We start from the raw sequence: 18705 nt of genomic DNA on the forward strand, positions 1-18705 counted from the left end.
TTTTAAGAATAAGACATGGAAGCTGTACTGGCTGTGATTGCTTTAATTGTGGCTTGACCAATAAGACATTCTGGTCACTTTTGATCAACTGATTCTATGAGTACAACACCATTTACAATCTTTTGTAGCTCTTTTACTTGCATATTTATGCATTTTGTATACCGTTGTGATGAATTAATTCTTAAATTTTGGAAAATGAATAGTGTTTGTGTTTGTGTTGCCTTTCATTTATTATGACACTTTACTCTTGTTGAAGTTATGAGTAATATTATTGCTTCTCCTGATGTTATATGGTGCTCAAAAAAATGTTTGAAAATTTTATTATAAAATAGTCACGTCAATTGTTGTCAGTGCACTCATTATTAAAAGAAACAAAGTATAAAAAATTATATGATTTTTTTCTTTCCTTCCGAAGTGAAAAAGCTAGTTAATCCAGTTGCTGAGTTCATGAGTAAATCTCAATCAAATCAATGTAAGCAGATGGCCACAAGAGGACTAACTACTATCCTGATCTCCTATAAAGGATTTGTTCTGTTAGGTCTTCTTGCCGTATCAAAAAAGGAAAGGTAGAAGGATCTAACATAGAGGAGTTGTATCCAATCTCCCTTGCTCAGATGAAAAGGCCAAACAAATATATAAATAATAGTGAGCAAAGTCACATGTTGCTGGTGAGTGTTTTCTAATAAAATTTTAAGTAAATTTTTAGTAACCATAATAATATTGCAATAATAAAAAAATCATTTTACAGTGAACAAAAGAAAAAATTTGTACGTGTATATATATATATTTTTCGCAGTGGCATGGGATTGTCTATTCTCAAATTTCTTTTTTCCTTTATTCCAAAACATTCATATCTAATGAATCATATTTTGAAATTATCACATCAAGAATTTTAATAATTTAATGATTATGAGTGTTTTAAAATAGAAAAATTTGAATATGGAGAATCCTTGATCAATCGTAATGACCAATAAGTATTTGCAAGATAATCTACCTCAATCACATGAAACTTTCCATTAATTTGGTCACATCTAGATTAAGGCTGTTGAAAGAGGAGAGAGAATTCATACCTATTGAATCATATTTTGAGATTATCACACATCAAGAATTTTAATAATTTAATGATTATGAATGTTTTAAAATAGAGAAATTTGAATATGGAGAATCTTTGATCAATCACAATGACCAATAAGTATTTGTAAGATAGTCTACCCCAACCACATGAAACTTTCCATTGATTTGGTCACATCTAGATTAAGATTGTTGAAAGGAGAGAGGGAACAAGAAAAACAATAATAATAAGACAAGATTGGAAACTCTGTTCTATGAAGTTCATATCTTTATTTTTATGTTAATCTTTTAGTCACGAGTTGAATTAATATGTTTTTGGTCATAAGAATTGAGATGTTACAACACCAATAAAGACATCAACAACCATATCAACTACACACAATATTAATATTAAATAGACTCTACATCAAGTGATCAAACCCGCATACATTTGTTAGTTTTTCACAGCATCTCTTTATTATAGAAGCCAATATGTATTTGTGGCAGAGTGGTCAAGCTTTATTAATCCCTATCTTTGACACATGTCAATCCTGCAGACTTCCCTTCCCATTACTTTTATACTGTCTTTGGTTTTACTAAAATAAAAATAAAATGAAATGAAATGAAATGGTCATTCCAAACAACAAAATTGTCAGCTAGCAACCATCAAAAGAAACAACACGAGAGAGTAACTCAAGTAAATATTTCCAGGTTAATTAGGTCATTCCAACACCAGCTCCTGTTATATGTACATAAATTTTGCAAGATCAGGGCACAAAAACAGTGTTATGTTGAACCATCCTAAAATACAAAGTCTTAAACATTCAATGCTAGTAGGGAATACTACCATTGCTTTTACAGCATGAATAGCCAACTCTATTGCTATCAACGGCCCTGAAACACCCAGATATACCGATCAAGTTGCTGCTAATAATGCAGACTCTCAATTGTCTTCTCATTCACCATATGTTTAGATAGTGTAACTTGAAACAAGCTTGTCGAGGATGAAGATGTGGATGAGGGAAGGGGCGGGATTAAGGGTGATGGTGGGGTTACACTTCAAAATTTCACTAGATGGCTGGCATGTGACCGTCCAAATAAGAAAACAAAATTTACAAGAATCAAATTTGCTACTGGACTATTTCATCAGCATACTTGCGCTTCAGTCGATTGCGAAAGCTCAGGAACATTCACCAGAGTATTTCATCAGCATCTTGCACTTGAGTGAATGCCTCCATCAATCTGTGTAGAAAATAAGCTTTTAAAACCAGGACTAGAAATGACAAAAGCATCAAAATCTTTAAAAAGTAAACCCTCTAGAATCAGCATTTCCAGTGTCTACGTCAAACAGTTTGAAGCCGTTTGAGCGTGTTTGTAATTTTATAAGTGTGCTGGTGGGTGGTCAAAGAAGGAGATCTGTGTTACTAGCAGACATCAGAAACCATCAACAGTCCAGCAACCTATAGATAAACTAAACAAAACCAAGTTGAGCAATTCGGTGACATTGGGCAGTCGAGCAAACTCACAGAATTTCCAAAAGTGTCATGCAAGGGGAAAGAACAGACATGGATATTGAGACTGAGTCTGTTGGGTGGGAGAAAAATATTCAGCAAATCGTCTGGTCTGGCTTGAACAAAATGGTCATATCTATGAACATAACAAAGAGAACCAAATACGAGAACTTAAAAATAGTCAAAAATGGGTGGTTTGATTTCTGGTTCGAAGATGCCAAGTAGCCTAGCTAGAATTGCTAAACCTGGGATTGAATCTCAGCTTCAACCAGATTATGGGAAAGGGCAGGGGGTTACCACCCAGTTTGCACCCACCGAGACAGAGAGAGAGAGAGAGAGAGAGAGAGAGAGAGAGAGAGGTTAGTTCATCCGAAATGGTTTTGGTCCCAACGCCATAAATGTGCTAATCGACAATTTGGATGGTTTAACCATCAGGAGCACATAATTTAACACTGATACAAGTAAAGATGGTTTATATTGGATCAGATAATCAGGACTCAAGTCTCATACAAGAAGATATTCAAAACACACAAATACAAGGCATTGTAGGGCACAAATAATGCAACAATCATAAGGAACACAAAAGAGATGTCATAAGGAATTGAAAACTCAGGAAAAAAATAGAAACTATAATAACAACAATAATGCCTGGGGACACCATAGAGAGTCAAAGCAATACACTCCATACTCCCAACATTTTGAAGTCACAAACCATTTGGAATGGGATCATTCCAAGAAGATGAGTTTAGGAGTATGGTCATAAAACTTGTCTAAATAAAAATGTGACTCAAATTTTAAAATTCTGCCAAATTTCCCGTCCTCATTGTACAGATCCCACAGGTAATACTAATCCCCAGCAGCAGCCCCGCAAACAAAGGGAGAAATGGGAGAAGCATTCCTCAGTAAATAAAGGCCAATTGAGACACCTAAGAAGCCTCCCCTAATTTTACACAATGACCTGGCAGGTGACGAGACAACTTTTGATTTTTCAGAAACGCAACCATGTAAGGCCCAACTCCCCATGTCATTGTGGATTCTAGATTGTGGATCTCTAGCATTCCTCATAAATAAAAACAATGTAACTATCACAAATCAAAAATAGAAAAGTCATGCCCAAATTTGAAACACTGAAAGACATGAGATGACTTACATCTATCATATTTGCCACTATTTCCATGGTAAGGAGCCCCTCTTGTCTGTGAAGCAAAATTTAGATATGAGAATGATCATGGATTTGTATGTAAGATAAGAATTAAACAAAAATAAAATTCCTAATTAATAACTTTAAGTTAAACATGATGTGGGCATGTATTTGAAAACAGTACAAATCAGAACTTAAAAAATGGAACAATACAACAAAAAAGAAAAATTCAGTTAAATCCATCGTTGCAAACACAAAACTGTAGTCTACCATGATTTCATTTTCAACTTTCATGACAATAAACAGTGTTTCAAGAACTTCCATCATTTTGCTTTCAAAATGATTAAAATATTTGAAAGAACATTTTCGATAAGAAAATAAAGAGGCTGAGTTTCTATATGACTTAAAAGGCTATCTTACAACCATACAATTCACATGATTAGGCTGGTAAAATATTGAGACACTTGAAAAAGGGCTTGCAAGCAGTGCTCCTCACTCCCTCCCCCTTTCCCCTTTCTTTTTGGAGTATATCTACTTTATAAAACTATTATCAAAATTGATTTTTAATGTCATTCCTGTCAAACTCTCACCAACTTCCTTACCCACAATTCTCATAATATTGGCACAACTGAGTCATATGTTGCAACTTGTCAAATTGACAAGTTTGAATAAGCTGAAAGAAGCTTGTGTTATTTAATAAACCAAAGTATTTCTCAATGAAAAACACCAGAAAGTAGTTAGAATGTATGGACCCCATACCTGAAAACTGTTGGGATAATCTTCAACCCCATGAAGTGATCCTGACAATAAAAATGAAAATCATCATAAATCAAAACCTGATACTTAATTCTAAGCCTGAGATACTGTGATGTATAAGCTTACCAGATGCATGACCAGAACCTTGCTGGCGGTAATAGGGCAAAGATGTCGCACCAACACGCTGGGACAATACACTGTAACAAAATACAAGGAAAACAAAAGAAGAAAATCATTATTTTTAAATGAACAAAATGTACAGGAAGATGTTAATCTGAAAGTACGGGTGAAAGAATCACTTATCATGCATGCAAAATGGATTAATCGTTGATGATATCACTAATTACGAATACATATCAGACAATGTTTAAAAAAAAAAAACACACCCTGGGCTCGCAGCTGTAAAAGAACTTTCAAAGCGTGCACGAGGATACCCTCTGGGATCTGAATAAAGAGGGTCATCTCCCTGCACAGAAAACATGAAGGCATTTGAAAAGGAACGCAAATTAACAAGAGAGCATACATTAACCAATATAAGACTCACCAATAGAGAAACAGGGCGCTTCCTTGCGGGCAAAGAGTAAGGATAACCCTGATCAAATGACGCTGCTCACCAAACAAAAATAAAATGGGAAAAAAATTCAGATAGATTACAAACATTCCAACATGTTGCTATCAATTAAGATTCAAAACAGAAAAACAAACATGATTATTTACAATTATTTTCAGTAGGGAAGTAGAACCCCCAACAAATGTATATGCAGTCGCATAAAGAAGTACAATCAATTTTGAGAAAATAAGAGTTAACATTTATTGACCAATTCATGTGACCTCAATTTTGAGAAAAAGCTGAACAAATCCTATTCCATTATTAATGGCTAGAATAGATCATGGACCACTTTGATCTTTTCTCAAAAGCTCAAACCAAATCCCATCCTTCCATTCTTGTTGCACCCAAGTTTCAAACCGTTTCAAACCATTTCAGTTAATAGTGTAGATAAACTCATATTATCAGCTGGCTACTATTTTGTCAAATTAAAACTAACTATAGTTTTGTGAAGCGAAGTCTCACATCGCCTAGATACTAAAGTAATGTGAAGTATATAAGAGTAAGGGCACATCGCCTAGCTTTTAGGGTTGAGTTCTATCCAAGAACGACTAACATGGTATCAGAGCCAAATTACATACGGATGGGTAAGGTGCGTGTCCCTAGCTTGCACGTGACAAGTGTTGTCGAGTGAGCACGCTACGCATGAGGGTAGGTGTGAAGCAAAATCCCACATCATTTAAGTACTAAAGTAATGTCAAGTATATAAGAATGAGGGCATCATCACCTCAATAACTAGTTTTTGGGACTGTTTTACCCAAGACCATGTAACAAGTTTCTCGCAATTGTGTTCATGTTTCATTCTAGTCTTTGTAGTCGTCTATTGTCATTGTTACTTGTTATTTCAGGCAATTTTACATTAAATCCAATACAACGTTTACAAACTATGTTTCATAAAAAAACATAAATTTATGCGACAATTTTTTTTTTTTTTAATTAAAAAGATCATCCTTTTTCGCCAGGGTACCATATCCTTCAGCCAGAGATTTGATGGATTTGACCCCTAGATAAGCACCCAACACCCCAACCCTATTCCATGTAAACATAGATGACAAATTTCAGTTGTTTAACCTGACTCCTACCTATTCATAAGTGTTAACACTGATAATTCTTACATATCAAATGCTTATCACTTTACTACATTTTTTTGCATTTTCGTCTTCAATTACAACATATTTAAGAAATTAAAGGTGAAGAAATGAAGTAATAACAGTAGCCAATGGTGTGAACAATGTAGACAACAAACCAACCAAAAAAAATTAGACAACGAATATTTTGCTCTTTTTGATAAATGAAAAAATGTAGACAGTAAAATGGCAAAGATTCTCTACGTTTAAGCAAAACAAAACAAATGCATGAATTTACATCTACAAGGTACTAATTGAAAGCATTAGGATATTCTCAAGAGCAATATCTAAGAAATTAAATTGAGAGAGACATTTGGAGTACCTATGCCTAAACCTGTTTGTGGCTGCCTCTGTGATGCTTGTTGTCTCAAGAGTTGTACAAGTTCATCTGTTGTAGAAGAAGACCTTCTATTTACTTGGATGTCCTCATGGTTCCTACTGGCAGATTTTCCCTTGGTTCTAGGTTGATGTGGCATTATGACAGCTGAAAGAAATGAAAAGTACTGATTATTGATCACATACAACAATATTTTCTTCAACAAATTTCATTTAAAGCACGACATTATCTTGTTAGAAGGCAAAGGCTCAACATCTATCAATTTTTCTTATCTTATATCAAAGGAAGCACATAGAACACAATGAGTCCCTTCCTTGGGACAAACAAAAAAGTAGAAAAGAATTATATAGAGCAATTATAAAAGACCCTAAATGTCCCATTATGCTGTTAGTTTTTGAAAATGAGACATTCATGGAAAAATCCAGCATCGCAGCAAGTCATTTAAACGGCAATATGACTTGGCATTTGTTGAGAGAAAGGAATAGATGCATTTTTGAAGTCAGTGCTAGCAATTCTAAAGCTTAGGAAGAGGCTTTTGCATAGTTTCCATATTTTGGTGTAAAGGAATTTTTTTTATAAATTCTCCTTTATTCTTGTAGGTTTTATAGGTGAACTCAATTTTTGTGTTGAGCCTTTTTGACTTCTCATAGACTTTGTACATACGATGCACCCCTTCCGGCACTTTTTCTAATACAATATTTGCTTATCAAAAAATTAAAGATTGTGAACCATATCATCCCATTTATTTACTACTCTTAACACATCACAACTCACAAGAATCCTATCCACAAGCCTCTCAACGGCCTAGCACAAATATCTGCTACCCTACACAATCTTCAAATCGACTTTCCATTTTTGCTCATTCTTTATTACAAAGGATATATATAAATTAAAATAAAAAATAAAACTAGAATAGGTCCTCTATTCCTTGAATCAACTTTAATTCCAACCTATTTTTGCAAAGATATTCCACAATATCCAAATGAAAATTATATAAAATGCTATGCACCTACACCTAATTGGCTCAAATAACTCCTAACTTATCGTAGAATCCATGGAAGAAAATCCCCTAGAAAATTACTATAATTCATGATTTGCTCCATCATGGAAACTAACACTAGTTTTTAACTTTTATCTTCATACTACTTCTTTAAACTCCAGAATTGCCAATAGAACAATAAGTCCAAGCCTTAATCCAAGAACTTCCAGCACATTGGAGGCAGTGATGGGAGCCCAATTTTTTTATATGACAATTTTCACCATCACTTGTCAAGCAAGGATAAAAAAAATCATTTTGGTGTGCAGTTTAGGTTAGCTTGGAAATGAAAACATTTTGAAAATATATGGGAAACGAAAAAAAACATATCAGAAATGTATGGAAATATTTAGAATAAAAAAAAGAGCCTATATAAATATTTATAGAAGCTCAATATTTAAATAAGGGTGGCAATATGCTATAACATATTATTATGGTGCCATGCACATTTGGAGACGATGACATTTTTGCCATCATATACACCTCACAACTCTTGCAAAAGCTTTAGGGCTTGTTGCTCACCATCTTTGGGGTTCAGTGGGAAATGCCAAGATTGGTAAAGGATGTGTTAAGTTGTTGGAGGCATGATTGTAGAAGAAAAACTAAGAAGAAAGCTTGGATGGTCACTCCCTTATGTTCGATGTGGAGGTTGTGGCGGTAGAGAACTAGGCACATTTGAGGAGGTGGATTTGGGAATTCATAAGCTCAAAATGGATCTCCTACATAACTTTCAATTTTACTGTAAAGGATCTGTTTGTGAATCCTTTTTTATTGAAAAATCAACAACGAAATTTATTAACAGAAAAGGTAGAGGACAAGAAGTCCTCATACAGTGAAGAAGGACCAAATAAAATAAAAACAACCATCAAAAAACTAAAAGAAAACAAGGAAATCCAATCACTAAGGATTGCGAACAGCAACCCAATCCCTATAAATCAAGAAGAGTGGAACTCCTTTAAAAGGAGGAGATGCAAAAGCCCAAAATGAAGCCAAAAACCCAGCCCTATCCCATAAAGAATCTGCAGCAGCCTCCTTTCCATCAAAGATCCTTGAATTCCTCTCCAACCAAATAATCCAAAAAATAGCACAAACAATACAAGACCACAATGTGTTGACTCTCTTAGAGCCGCCGAACCCTTCAAACTTAACAAGAAGCATATGTGTGCAATCCCTTGGAGCAACCCATTGAACATCACACAAGCCAAAGAAACGCTACCATCAAGAGCCACCAAACAATGAAGAAAGAGATGATCCGCTGATTCCGAACACCTCTTGCACATCACGCACCATTGAAGGAAAAGATAGTGACAAGGCCTTCTCCTTTGGAATAGGTCATTGGTCATGACACCTCTTTGAACTAAGGACCACACATGAAAAACTTCACTTTATGAGGGACACCCGCATTCCAGATTTTCATATGAAGAGGAAACAAAGGAACGGAAGACTCATCAATGAGTTTTTCAAACAAAGATTTACAAGAAAAACACCCTAAAGAGCTGATATTCCACACCCTTTTATCAGAAGATAAAAATAACAAAACCCCATCAATCAATGTCAACAAAGATGCCAACTCAAGAAACTCCCTATCGCTTAGATTCCTAAGGAAACTAAAATTCCAAGAAATTGGTGCCACGGTAGAACATGCCACCAACGCAATTGAAACATTTCTAGAATGAACCAATCGATACAAAAGTGGGAAAGCTTTATCGAAAGATGTATCCCCCAACCAAACATTTTCCCAAAATCATATACTAGCCCCATCACCCACTTTCATAGACGAAAACCGAGACATAAGTGGAGATAAACGAGAGATAGACTTCCAAGGAGAACGACAATTGCCTCTACTAACCACAATAGAATCTCTACCATTGGCCTGAACTCCATACTTGCTTTTAATAATAGAACACCATAAGGACTCGCTTTCATCGGGAAATTTCAATAACCATTTGCCCAAGAGGGCAATGTTTTTAGCAACAATGTTCCCAATAGCAAGACCCCCTTTATTCCTAGGAAGAGAGGCAACCTCCCATCCAACTAACTAATCCTTTTTACCCTCATCGCACCCTTCCCTAAGAAAGTCTCTCGCCAGTTTCTCAATTTTCCTTGCAATTCGAACCGGTATCTTGAACAAGGATACAAAATAAATAGGAATACAGCTCAACACTACCTGTACCAAAGTGTATCTCCCCCCACCAAAAAAAATAAAATAAAATAAAAACGCTCGCTTTCATCCCTCCAATCTTTTCCCAATCTTAACAAAACTGGATTCTAGGTGGTCTCTATTCTAGGGTCTCCACCCAATAGAGGGCCGAGATACTTGAGAGGGAACTTCTCAATGGGACAACCCAACATGGCTACCATTCGTTGCTCACAACTATGCTCTAGATTAATACCCACAACACTACTCTTACTAAGATTGACCTTAATGTCGAGCACAACTTCAAAGATCCTCAAAAGCATAAGCAAATTACGAACCTTACTTTCCTCCTTTGCAAAGAAAAAAATACTATCTGCAAACTGTAAATGAGTGACATCAATCATATCTCTACCCACCACAACCCCTCCATAACAGCCTTATCCCTAGCAATGTTGATTAACCTCCCCAACACGTCAACAACTAAAATAAATAAAAACGGTCATAATGGGTCACCCTGCCTTAATCCCCTAGACGTTTGAAAAGTATTCACAATAACTGACATATTGCACGACAATAAATCCACTTCCTCCACCTAAAACCGAAACCCTTCCTTTTCAAAACGAAGTCCAAAATCTACATGATTATATACTCTCTCAAAGTCCACCGTGAAGATAACACCCTCCTTACGCAAACCTCTGTATTCCTCCACAACCTGTAACAACTTGTTCTGGGCTACCGCTCAAGCGGTAAATCGGTCGCTCGAACGGTGAAGCAGAGCTCCTAGTATCTTGCCCATTTGCAGGCGAGATCGCTCGAGCGGTAAAGTGATCGCTCAAGCATAGAAATGAAGCTCCCAGTATTTTCACTGTAGCTCTGCAAAACTTCTAAGACCTTACATTTATCACTCAAATGATGGAAAGTTAGCTCAAGCAGTCTGCTTGTATTGAGTGCATCGCTCGAGCGATGAAAAGTTTACTCGAGCGGTCTATTTAGGTCAGCAATTTTAAAACTCAATCTAAACACATTTTGGGCTCACTTTTTCACAATTTTTCTCTCTTTATCACCCTTTTCCGAAAACCCTAGTATTAAAACACTAGATTTCATCCATTTATAGCAAGGATCCATCCTTGTGCCTTCATCAAAGTTGTTAACCTCGCTGAAAGCTACATTTTGAACCGATTGGATCGTGTCATTTTGAAAGTTCATTCTTTGGGTCTTCATCTCTTCACTCACAACCTTTTGAGGTAGGAATATCTTTACCCTTGTATATCTATATTTTGGTTTGAATATGTGTTAATCTCATGATATGGATGTGTGATTTGGAATGGGTGATGTATATATATATGGACATTAATGGTGATAGTGAGTTTTGCCCTAAAATTTGTGGAAGAATTGATTATTTCTTAATGAAAAATAATGAACACATCATGTATCTTGGAAAAATGAAAGAATAGAAGGAAAACCCCCAATTATTCTTCATGGGTCTTGGTTGGTAATAGAAAAGAAATTAATGGGTAAATTGGAAATGTATTGAGATCCATTGTGTTGAGATGAAATTTGAGTTTTGGATAGTTGCTTGTTGTGTGATATGGTCTTACCCGGGCGGAAAAATTGAAGTGCCCACTTGCCCGGTCGTGTGAGGACGACAAATGTGGGACTGGTTGAGGGGTCCACATGCCCGATCATGTGAGGACGACAAATGTGGAAAACTTGAGGTGCCCACTGGCCATTCATGTAAGGATGGAGAAATGTGGAATTAAGGGAAACGATGACAATTGGGGTATGAAGTTGGGGGATTAGTGTTCATGAATAAGGGGCATGGTTATGCATAATTTAAATCAAATGTTTATATACGTAGTTAAATATATTCTCTATTGGACAATTACTCATTCCTATCTAACAAAATTTCAGGACTTGGTGAGCCGCAACCACCCCAGTGAAGCTGACCAACCCTTTTGTCTAAAATTCAATGATATCTTGAAGTTGTAACTAAATTGTTGAACTTTTATGTTGTTTTGGAAATCAAGGGGCCTTTTTTGTTCATTGAAGACCATGTACTAAGTATTGTAAGCCCGTGGGGCATTTGTTTGAACTCTGAAAGCTCAATATGTATTTTTGCAACTTTGAAATTATAGTTCAATGAGAAAGAGAACATTTGGGATTCATGTTGTAAATTTGAGTTTGTTATTATATGTATATCTCTGCCATGTTGGATAGTTTATAATTTCAGATCTGGAGGCATTACACAACCTCATTGTCCACTAGGACCACATCCAAAATTTTCCTTCCATGCACGAAGGCAGCCTGTGAAGGAGAGATCGGACCACATCCAAAATTTTCCTTCCATGCATGAAGGCAGCCTGTGAAGGAGAGATCATTTCCTCAAGAACCACTCTAATTCTTTTAGAAAGAACCTTCCCCAAAATTTTGTAAAGTGATATAACCAAGCTAATGGGCTAAAATCCCCAATCTTAACTGACTTCTCCTACTTGGGAATAAGGCAAATGAAAGATGCGTTGGTGAACCTCCCTACTCCTGAAAAATTCACCAAACACTCTCATTAAATCTCCTTTCACAATGTCCCAACAATCTTGGAAAAACTGTAGACCGCCCGAACTCGCTCCGCGCGGCCCCCTTTCGAAGAGGGCGCAAATTTGTAGTTCTAGCTATTACAGTTCGGACTCCTATCACAGTTCTGAATCTAATCTCACAAAATGCAATGTAAGACCGATAAATCACCAAAGAGTCCAAATCCGGCAAATCGTTTTGGAAAATTGATTTTAATCAAAAAGCGCCAAACATGGACTGCTTTGCCAAATTTCAGAGTCGCCGCCTAAATATTTTATTTTGAAAAATTTAAGAAACCCTGACTCGTGCCTAAGGCCACATGTCCATCATCACCAAAGTTGCCTCGGCTCGAGAACTTGGGTACGAGAAGGGAAGGTCCTGAAATGAACACTCCCGCTCGCCCGATCAAAAGATCGGCCTCTACTAAACATAATATGTTATTTTTGAAAACACATGCGTTCCTATTCCGGTTTATTGGCTAACTTACTATGTGATGCGCACAGCATACAAGTATAGACTCAATCGCAAGAATTGGAACAAAACATTTCATGTTTGTTTTTCGAAAATGGTTTAAAAGATGCTACCCTCAAGTAGGCTAAGACGCGGATTTGCCACCCTCAAGTAGGCTTAAAAAAATAGGATTTGCCACTCTCAAGTGGGCTTAAAACGCATATTTTGATGAATTGTTCCAATTCAAGCAATAAAGCCTTCATCCACAGGCATTCATGCAGTTAAACACTTAAGCAGTTAGCCTCATGGCAAGCATGCTGTCATGACAGTCACTTACACACATGCAAGGATGCTAAAGCATCAACACTTACAGTGTACTCCAAGCCAAAACAGAAGCTAGTTAGAAATCAATGCATGATCCTAGCTATGTTAAGATGCCTAATGCAACACACGCAAAATGCAACTAAGTAGGCTCGGCTACCTAATCATGACATATGAATGCGACATTTGATACATGTATTCAAATAGGTATTGAAATACAATGCAATTTGAATGATGCGCCGAACTCAGTGCATGTAAGACAAATGAATGATGCACGCATGCAAAGCATAAGTATGCTAATTGAGATATGCCCTAAACTAACCATCGAAAGCTAATAAGTAAAAGGAAGAAAGAAATGGGGTTAGAAGACATGCATCACACACACACATCACACACACGCACACTTATTACAACATTTGCCCCCTCGACGGGGGGTCCAAATAATGAGCTAAGCTAACTAAGCTAAGCTAAGCTAACCAACTAATCTAATTAAACTAATTATTACAAAACAAAACTAATTAACTATTCTTAGTTAACTAAATATTACAAAATTAGAACAACTAGCTAATCTAAGCAAATTAGTTACAAACCGAATTAATTAAACACATTAACTAATCAATTACAACAACGACTAAGCTAACTTAGCTAAGCAAAACAATTAGAAGGCCTCGGGATGAGGGATGCATGCATGCTCGATCGCCTCGCTCATAAATCCATTACCATGCCTCCAATTGCCTCTGTTTGCACTTGCCTTGACCTCTGAAAATTGTGCCAATCTGCAAAATGCTTTTTCTCCAACACAGGGACCCTCTGGTGGACTGCCGACCAGAAAAGGTGGCTGTAGACCAGAAAAACTGGTCGGTCGACCACTCATACTGGTCGGTCGACTACTCCTTGTGATCGGTCGACCAGTTGATTTTCCAGACTCCAGTTTTTGCTGCAACAAAGAACAACAGGGGCACAGCAGTGTATTTGTAAGACGTGTGCACAACCACCCTCCTTATCATTTCTCAAGCTTAAAGGAGTGCGGTACTCGACTCTCGAGCCACCAACCGAGCATCGCAATGCACGATGGCCGAGAAGCCAAGTTTGTACAAGTCAATGAATGCATAAATAACACATAAGAGCCTCCACCTCTATCATGCATGATCAAGAGGGTCGGCGACCAAGAAATGCTACACGTTTCATCACTTTGAGTATGAAACGTGCCACATTCCTCATGTTTGGATTAACGTCCGATCCAAACACATGCAATGCAACTCAAGCATGTTATCTTGACATGTTTTACTTGGTCTCATTTTGTTTACACATTTTAAGCTTACCAATTAATCCTTTAATTGATTTGTCCAAATGTGATTGTCCTCTAATGGGAAAGATGGTCTAAACCACAAGTACCTTAAGCATGAAAGAAGCCTCATGTTTTTGGTTAGTAGAAGCCCTCAAGAGAAGGCTAAAACCATTAGGCATGAGAGCCTCAATTCCATGCTCAAGCCAATAAGGGGCTCAAGACCTCTTTTAAAACAAATGAAGGAGTAAACAATGGAGTGCAATGGCATAATTTCAGCACTGAAATGACATGCTAAATGATGCTAAAACATGCTAACGACTCATGCAATGCATGCTAGAAGCCAAGAATACCGAGGCTAGTGAAGGACACAACACTAGAGGTATGCAATGCAATGCACAAAGGCCTAAACCAACCCCAAACAGACCTCATGCATGCCAAAACAGTGGCTAAAATGGACTGAAATGATAGCATGAAAAGCAAGAAAACGCATGTGCAAATGATGGCTCGCAAGCAAGGCACAAAGCTTAACTCTCAAGAGCACTTAAAGAGTGAAAAATATGGAAGTGTGGCAGATATATATGCTCTGAAATAACATGCCAAATGATGCCATATCACACAAACATCACCAATAAGGCATGCTAGGGGTCTCCAAACACAAGGCTAGCAAAGCCAATTACACTATAGCCCTACAAGGCAAGCCATACATGACCAAGACCACTTGGAACAGAGTTTAAGCATGCTAAATCAAGGCCAAAAGCATGCTGAAACAGAGCTAAAGCAAGCTAGAATTAGAGGCATAAAGCATGATGCATGTTAAGCCTACAAAGGGGGATTGCACTACAAGTACAAAAACCAAGCAAGAAGTGACCCTACCAACTAAAATCAGAGTTAAAGCATGGCAAATAATGGCTAAAAACATGCTTTAACTAAGCAAATTCAAGGCACAAAGACATGCTACTTTGCAAGGCCACAAGTAGGATTACACTACAAGTGCAATAAGCATGCAAGAGGTGACCAAAACAGCCAAAAACAGAGTTATGGCAGGTCTGAAAAGTCACAAAAATGAGCCTAAACAAAGCCACAAAGAAGTAAAAACACATGTTCATTTGGTTGGCCATCAACACATACAAACAAGAGAAGAGGAGGGGGGACTACCCCCACCTATTTGGGACCTCAAAACATGGTTTTTGTCACTGAAAAACCTCTGAGTTTTAGTGGTAAAAAGGCCCAAAAAGTTGGATTTGAAGGTGGTGAGAAGTTGCACAAAAGGCCTCGCAAGCCAAGGAACACAAAGAGAGAACAACCCCCTAGCCAAACAAGGCACAAACCAACACTTTTAGGACTGAAAAACAGAGGTTTTTGTAGTTCAACACCACCCAAAAAACAGCCCCAAAGTAGTTGAAAACTATGACAAAACAATAGTGCACAAAGAGCTTAAAAGGGATAAGGGGTTACCTTTGAAGCATAGCAGCAAATCAGCCTCTTTTATGAGCCAAACAACCTTCCAACAGCCCAAAAATAGGTTCCAAGGGACCCTAGCCCAATAGTGATCAACTTTGGTTAAGGGTCTCTTTGCAAAAGTGTAGAAAATTCTAAGCTCAAGGCTCAAAAACAAGAGGAGAATGAGAGAATTCTAGAGAGAGAGAGTTTGCTCACGAATCTTCTAGAGAGAGGATTCTAGAGTGAGAATCTCCCCAAATTTTCTAAGCCTTCAAAATGTTCTAACCCCCAAAAAATATGAGATATAGCTCAATATGTAGCAATATATGAGCATTGGGTCGGAAATATCTCAATTCAGAAATATCTGAGACAGTCTGGAACAGCTGGAGCAAAATATCTGTCAATTCTGGGCTTTCTGGGAAAAAGTGGTCGACCGACCACCTCCACTAGTCGACCGACCACTTTTTCTGGTCGACAAGGATCATTTTTGGTCGGCATGCTCCATTTGTGGTCGGCACACTCCCTTAGTGGTCTGTAGCAAAAATCAGTCCTGGTCCCCGTCTTGAAGCAAGCCTAACTCCTTCATCTGGATGCCTTTTCAGGCCATTCTTGTGTGCAAATTCAAGCCTCGGAAGTAAGCTTTCCAATGGTGGCAGCCTATAAAGCACGGACACGGACACGGATACGGACACGGGACACGGGAATTTTCAAAAAATGGGGACACGGACACGGCAGCGGACACGGCGATTTTTTTTTTTTATATATATATTTTTATGTGTTATGTAGATTCGTATTACATCAAAGGCAGATTGTGTGTTATTGGTAGAATTTGAACTAGACATTTTTCCTATAAATTAACATTAACATTAGAAGGATAAAAAATAAAAAATAAAAAATAAAAAATAGAGTTTACATATATATATATATATATAAACCTATAATTATTTTTTATATATACAGTTTTATATATATACATATATATAAACATATATAAAAATTTCTCCTTGGCTTTTGAATTTTGAAAATTCAGCATTTGAAAGTTCTTAGTGCTAAATGATACAGAATCAGTAAGATTTTTCATTTAGTTATATTAAATTCTAAATGTATGTTTTTTTTAGTTATATAAAAATGTTTTAGTTACAAAAAATAAAAAATAAAAAACAGAGTTTACATACTATATATATATATATATATAAACCTGTAATTATTTATTTTTATATACAGTTTTATATATATACATATATATAAACATATAATTATAAAAAAAGAAAAGAAAAAAGTCTTATATATATATATATATAAACATATAAACAAATAAAAATAAAAATAAAAAAAAAGTCTTACATACCATTAAATATAAACGTATAAAAAAATAAAAAAAAAAAACTAAAAATCAGTCTGTCTCAGTCGAACAAAAGCAGAGCAAAGAGAGAGAGAGAGAGCGAGAGAGAGAGAGAGAGCGAAAGAGAGGGAGAGGCGAAAGAGGGTTAACTTCGAAGACGAGTGGATCGAGGGTCGAAGACGAGTGGATCGATTGAAACAGAGACAGAGACGACTGGATCAGAGGTCTACGATCGACTTCGAAGGGCTTCGATCGACAATGGAGGGCTGCGACTGAGAGAGAGCTTCGATCGACTTTAGAAGGCTTCGACAGAGAGAGAGGAGGGCTTCGTAGGTCTGATTTTACTCATTTAATCCCTAGTTGTTCGATTAGGGCTTTGCCCGTTGGTGTGTTTTTTTTTTTTTTTTTTTTTAACTTTTTAAATATTATACTTTGACCCCAAATAAATATAAAAAATTCGAAAAAGAGCCCCGCCGTGTCCCATGGCGTGTCCAGATATGGACACGCGTGTCCCTGCCGTGTCCCCTTCCAAAAAAATCATTAAATTAAAGGGACACGCCATCTGGCGTGTCCCGTACGTGTCCCCGGCGTGTCCCCGTGTCCCCGGCGTGTCCGCGTGTCGGACACTGCCACGGCACCATTTTTGGAGTGTCCATGCTTCATAGGTGGCAGCCTCACATCAAAATTCCAATTGTGCTAAGAGATATCACTCTTTTAGTGAAGACTGCTCAGTTTCGGTCCAACCGGATTGATGCCCAACTTCCAACAACCATATCTCCCTCATCCGGACTCGGCTTTAGGAGATTCTTGAGTGAAAAATGAAGCCCCATAAGTCTTCTTTCCAACGGTGGTGGCCTCAAAGCTTAAATCCAAGTGTATAGACGGATAGGCCCGATTTAGCGAGGGCTGCTTGACTCTCTCTCAACGATTCATGCCCATCTTTTCCCCCAACTTGGTTTCTTCCCTCTCCTCTTCTTTTCTTCAACTCCAAACCCCTAAACAAGATGTTTTAAAGATTTTTCAAAGAGTTCACCTCTCTTTCATTCATTTCCACTTTGTCCTTACTCAGTTTACCGAAAAACGCGACATTTAACGAAATGTGAGCCTCGGAGCATCGCAAAAACCTTTTTCAAAATATTTTGAAAGAGAGGATTTTAAGATCTAAAATCTTTTTGGTCCAACAATGGGGTGTGAGGTTTGGATTTGGAGTTCTCCTTGCCGAAGAAATCGAACCTTTGTATAGCATAGCCTGCATCACTAAGTAAGCAATTAGAGGCGCCCAAATCTTAAGGGCGATCAAAAATGGAGTGTCTACACATTGCCATTGAAAAACCATTCAATCTTGGAGCCTTATCTCTCTCACAATCAAACACAGCCTGTCGCACCTCACACTCAGCAAAGGATCTCTCAAGCCATTTCTCCTTGTAGATTTTACAGTTGAGCTCAATTTCTTCGTTAAGCTTTTTTTATTCTTTTGTATATGTTTGCACCCTTAGGGTGTTTTTAATATAGTAATACGAACTTATTTCTCAAAAACATATATATTTTACGTATATAGTAAACTCAGCTACTTATACATATATATTTGTTGGGT

General features: G+C 37.1%; 1 protein-coding gene across 11 annotated transcripts in view; it reads right to left on the minus strand.

Annotated features, from left to right (window-relative positions):
- Positions 1-1739: 1739 nt before the first annotated feature.
- LOC114306813 (uncharacterized) overlaps positions 1740-18705 on the minus strand; it is a 44750-nt gene continuing 27784 nt past the window's right edge. For 3 of the 11 annotated variants that reach the window (XM_028252121.2, XM_028252127.2, XM_028252125.2), the window contains 7 exons: positions 6515-6676; positions 5003-5064; positions 4845-4924; positions 4585-4655; positions 4462-4502; positions 3712-3757; positions 1740-2292 (listed from right to left, as the gene is read on the minus strand). In XM_028252121.2, the coding sequence (XP_028107922.2) occupies positions 2288-2292; positions 3712-3757; positions 4462-4502; positions 4585-4655; positions 4845-4924; positions 5003-5064; positions 6515-6676 (467 nt within the window). In that variant the 3' untranslated portion in view covers positions 1740-2287. Of the gene's footprint in view, positions 2293-3162; positions 3622-3711; positions 3758-4461; positions 4503-4584; positions 4656-4844; positions 4925-5002; positions 5065-6514; positions 6677-18705 lie in introns of those variants that run through there. The other 8 variants (XM_028252122.2, XM_082899010.1, XM_082899008.1 and 5 more) reach the window with 4 other exon arrangements.

The sequence above is a fragment of the Camellia sinensis genome, chromosome 12 (assembly GCF_055761805.1).
Source record: "Camellia sinensis isolate YWXY chromosome 12, ASM5576180v1, whole genome shotgun sequence".
NCBI classification, from domain to species: Eukaryota; Viridiplantae; Streptophyta; class Magnoliopsida; order Ericales; family Theaceae; genus Camellia; species Camellia sinensis.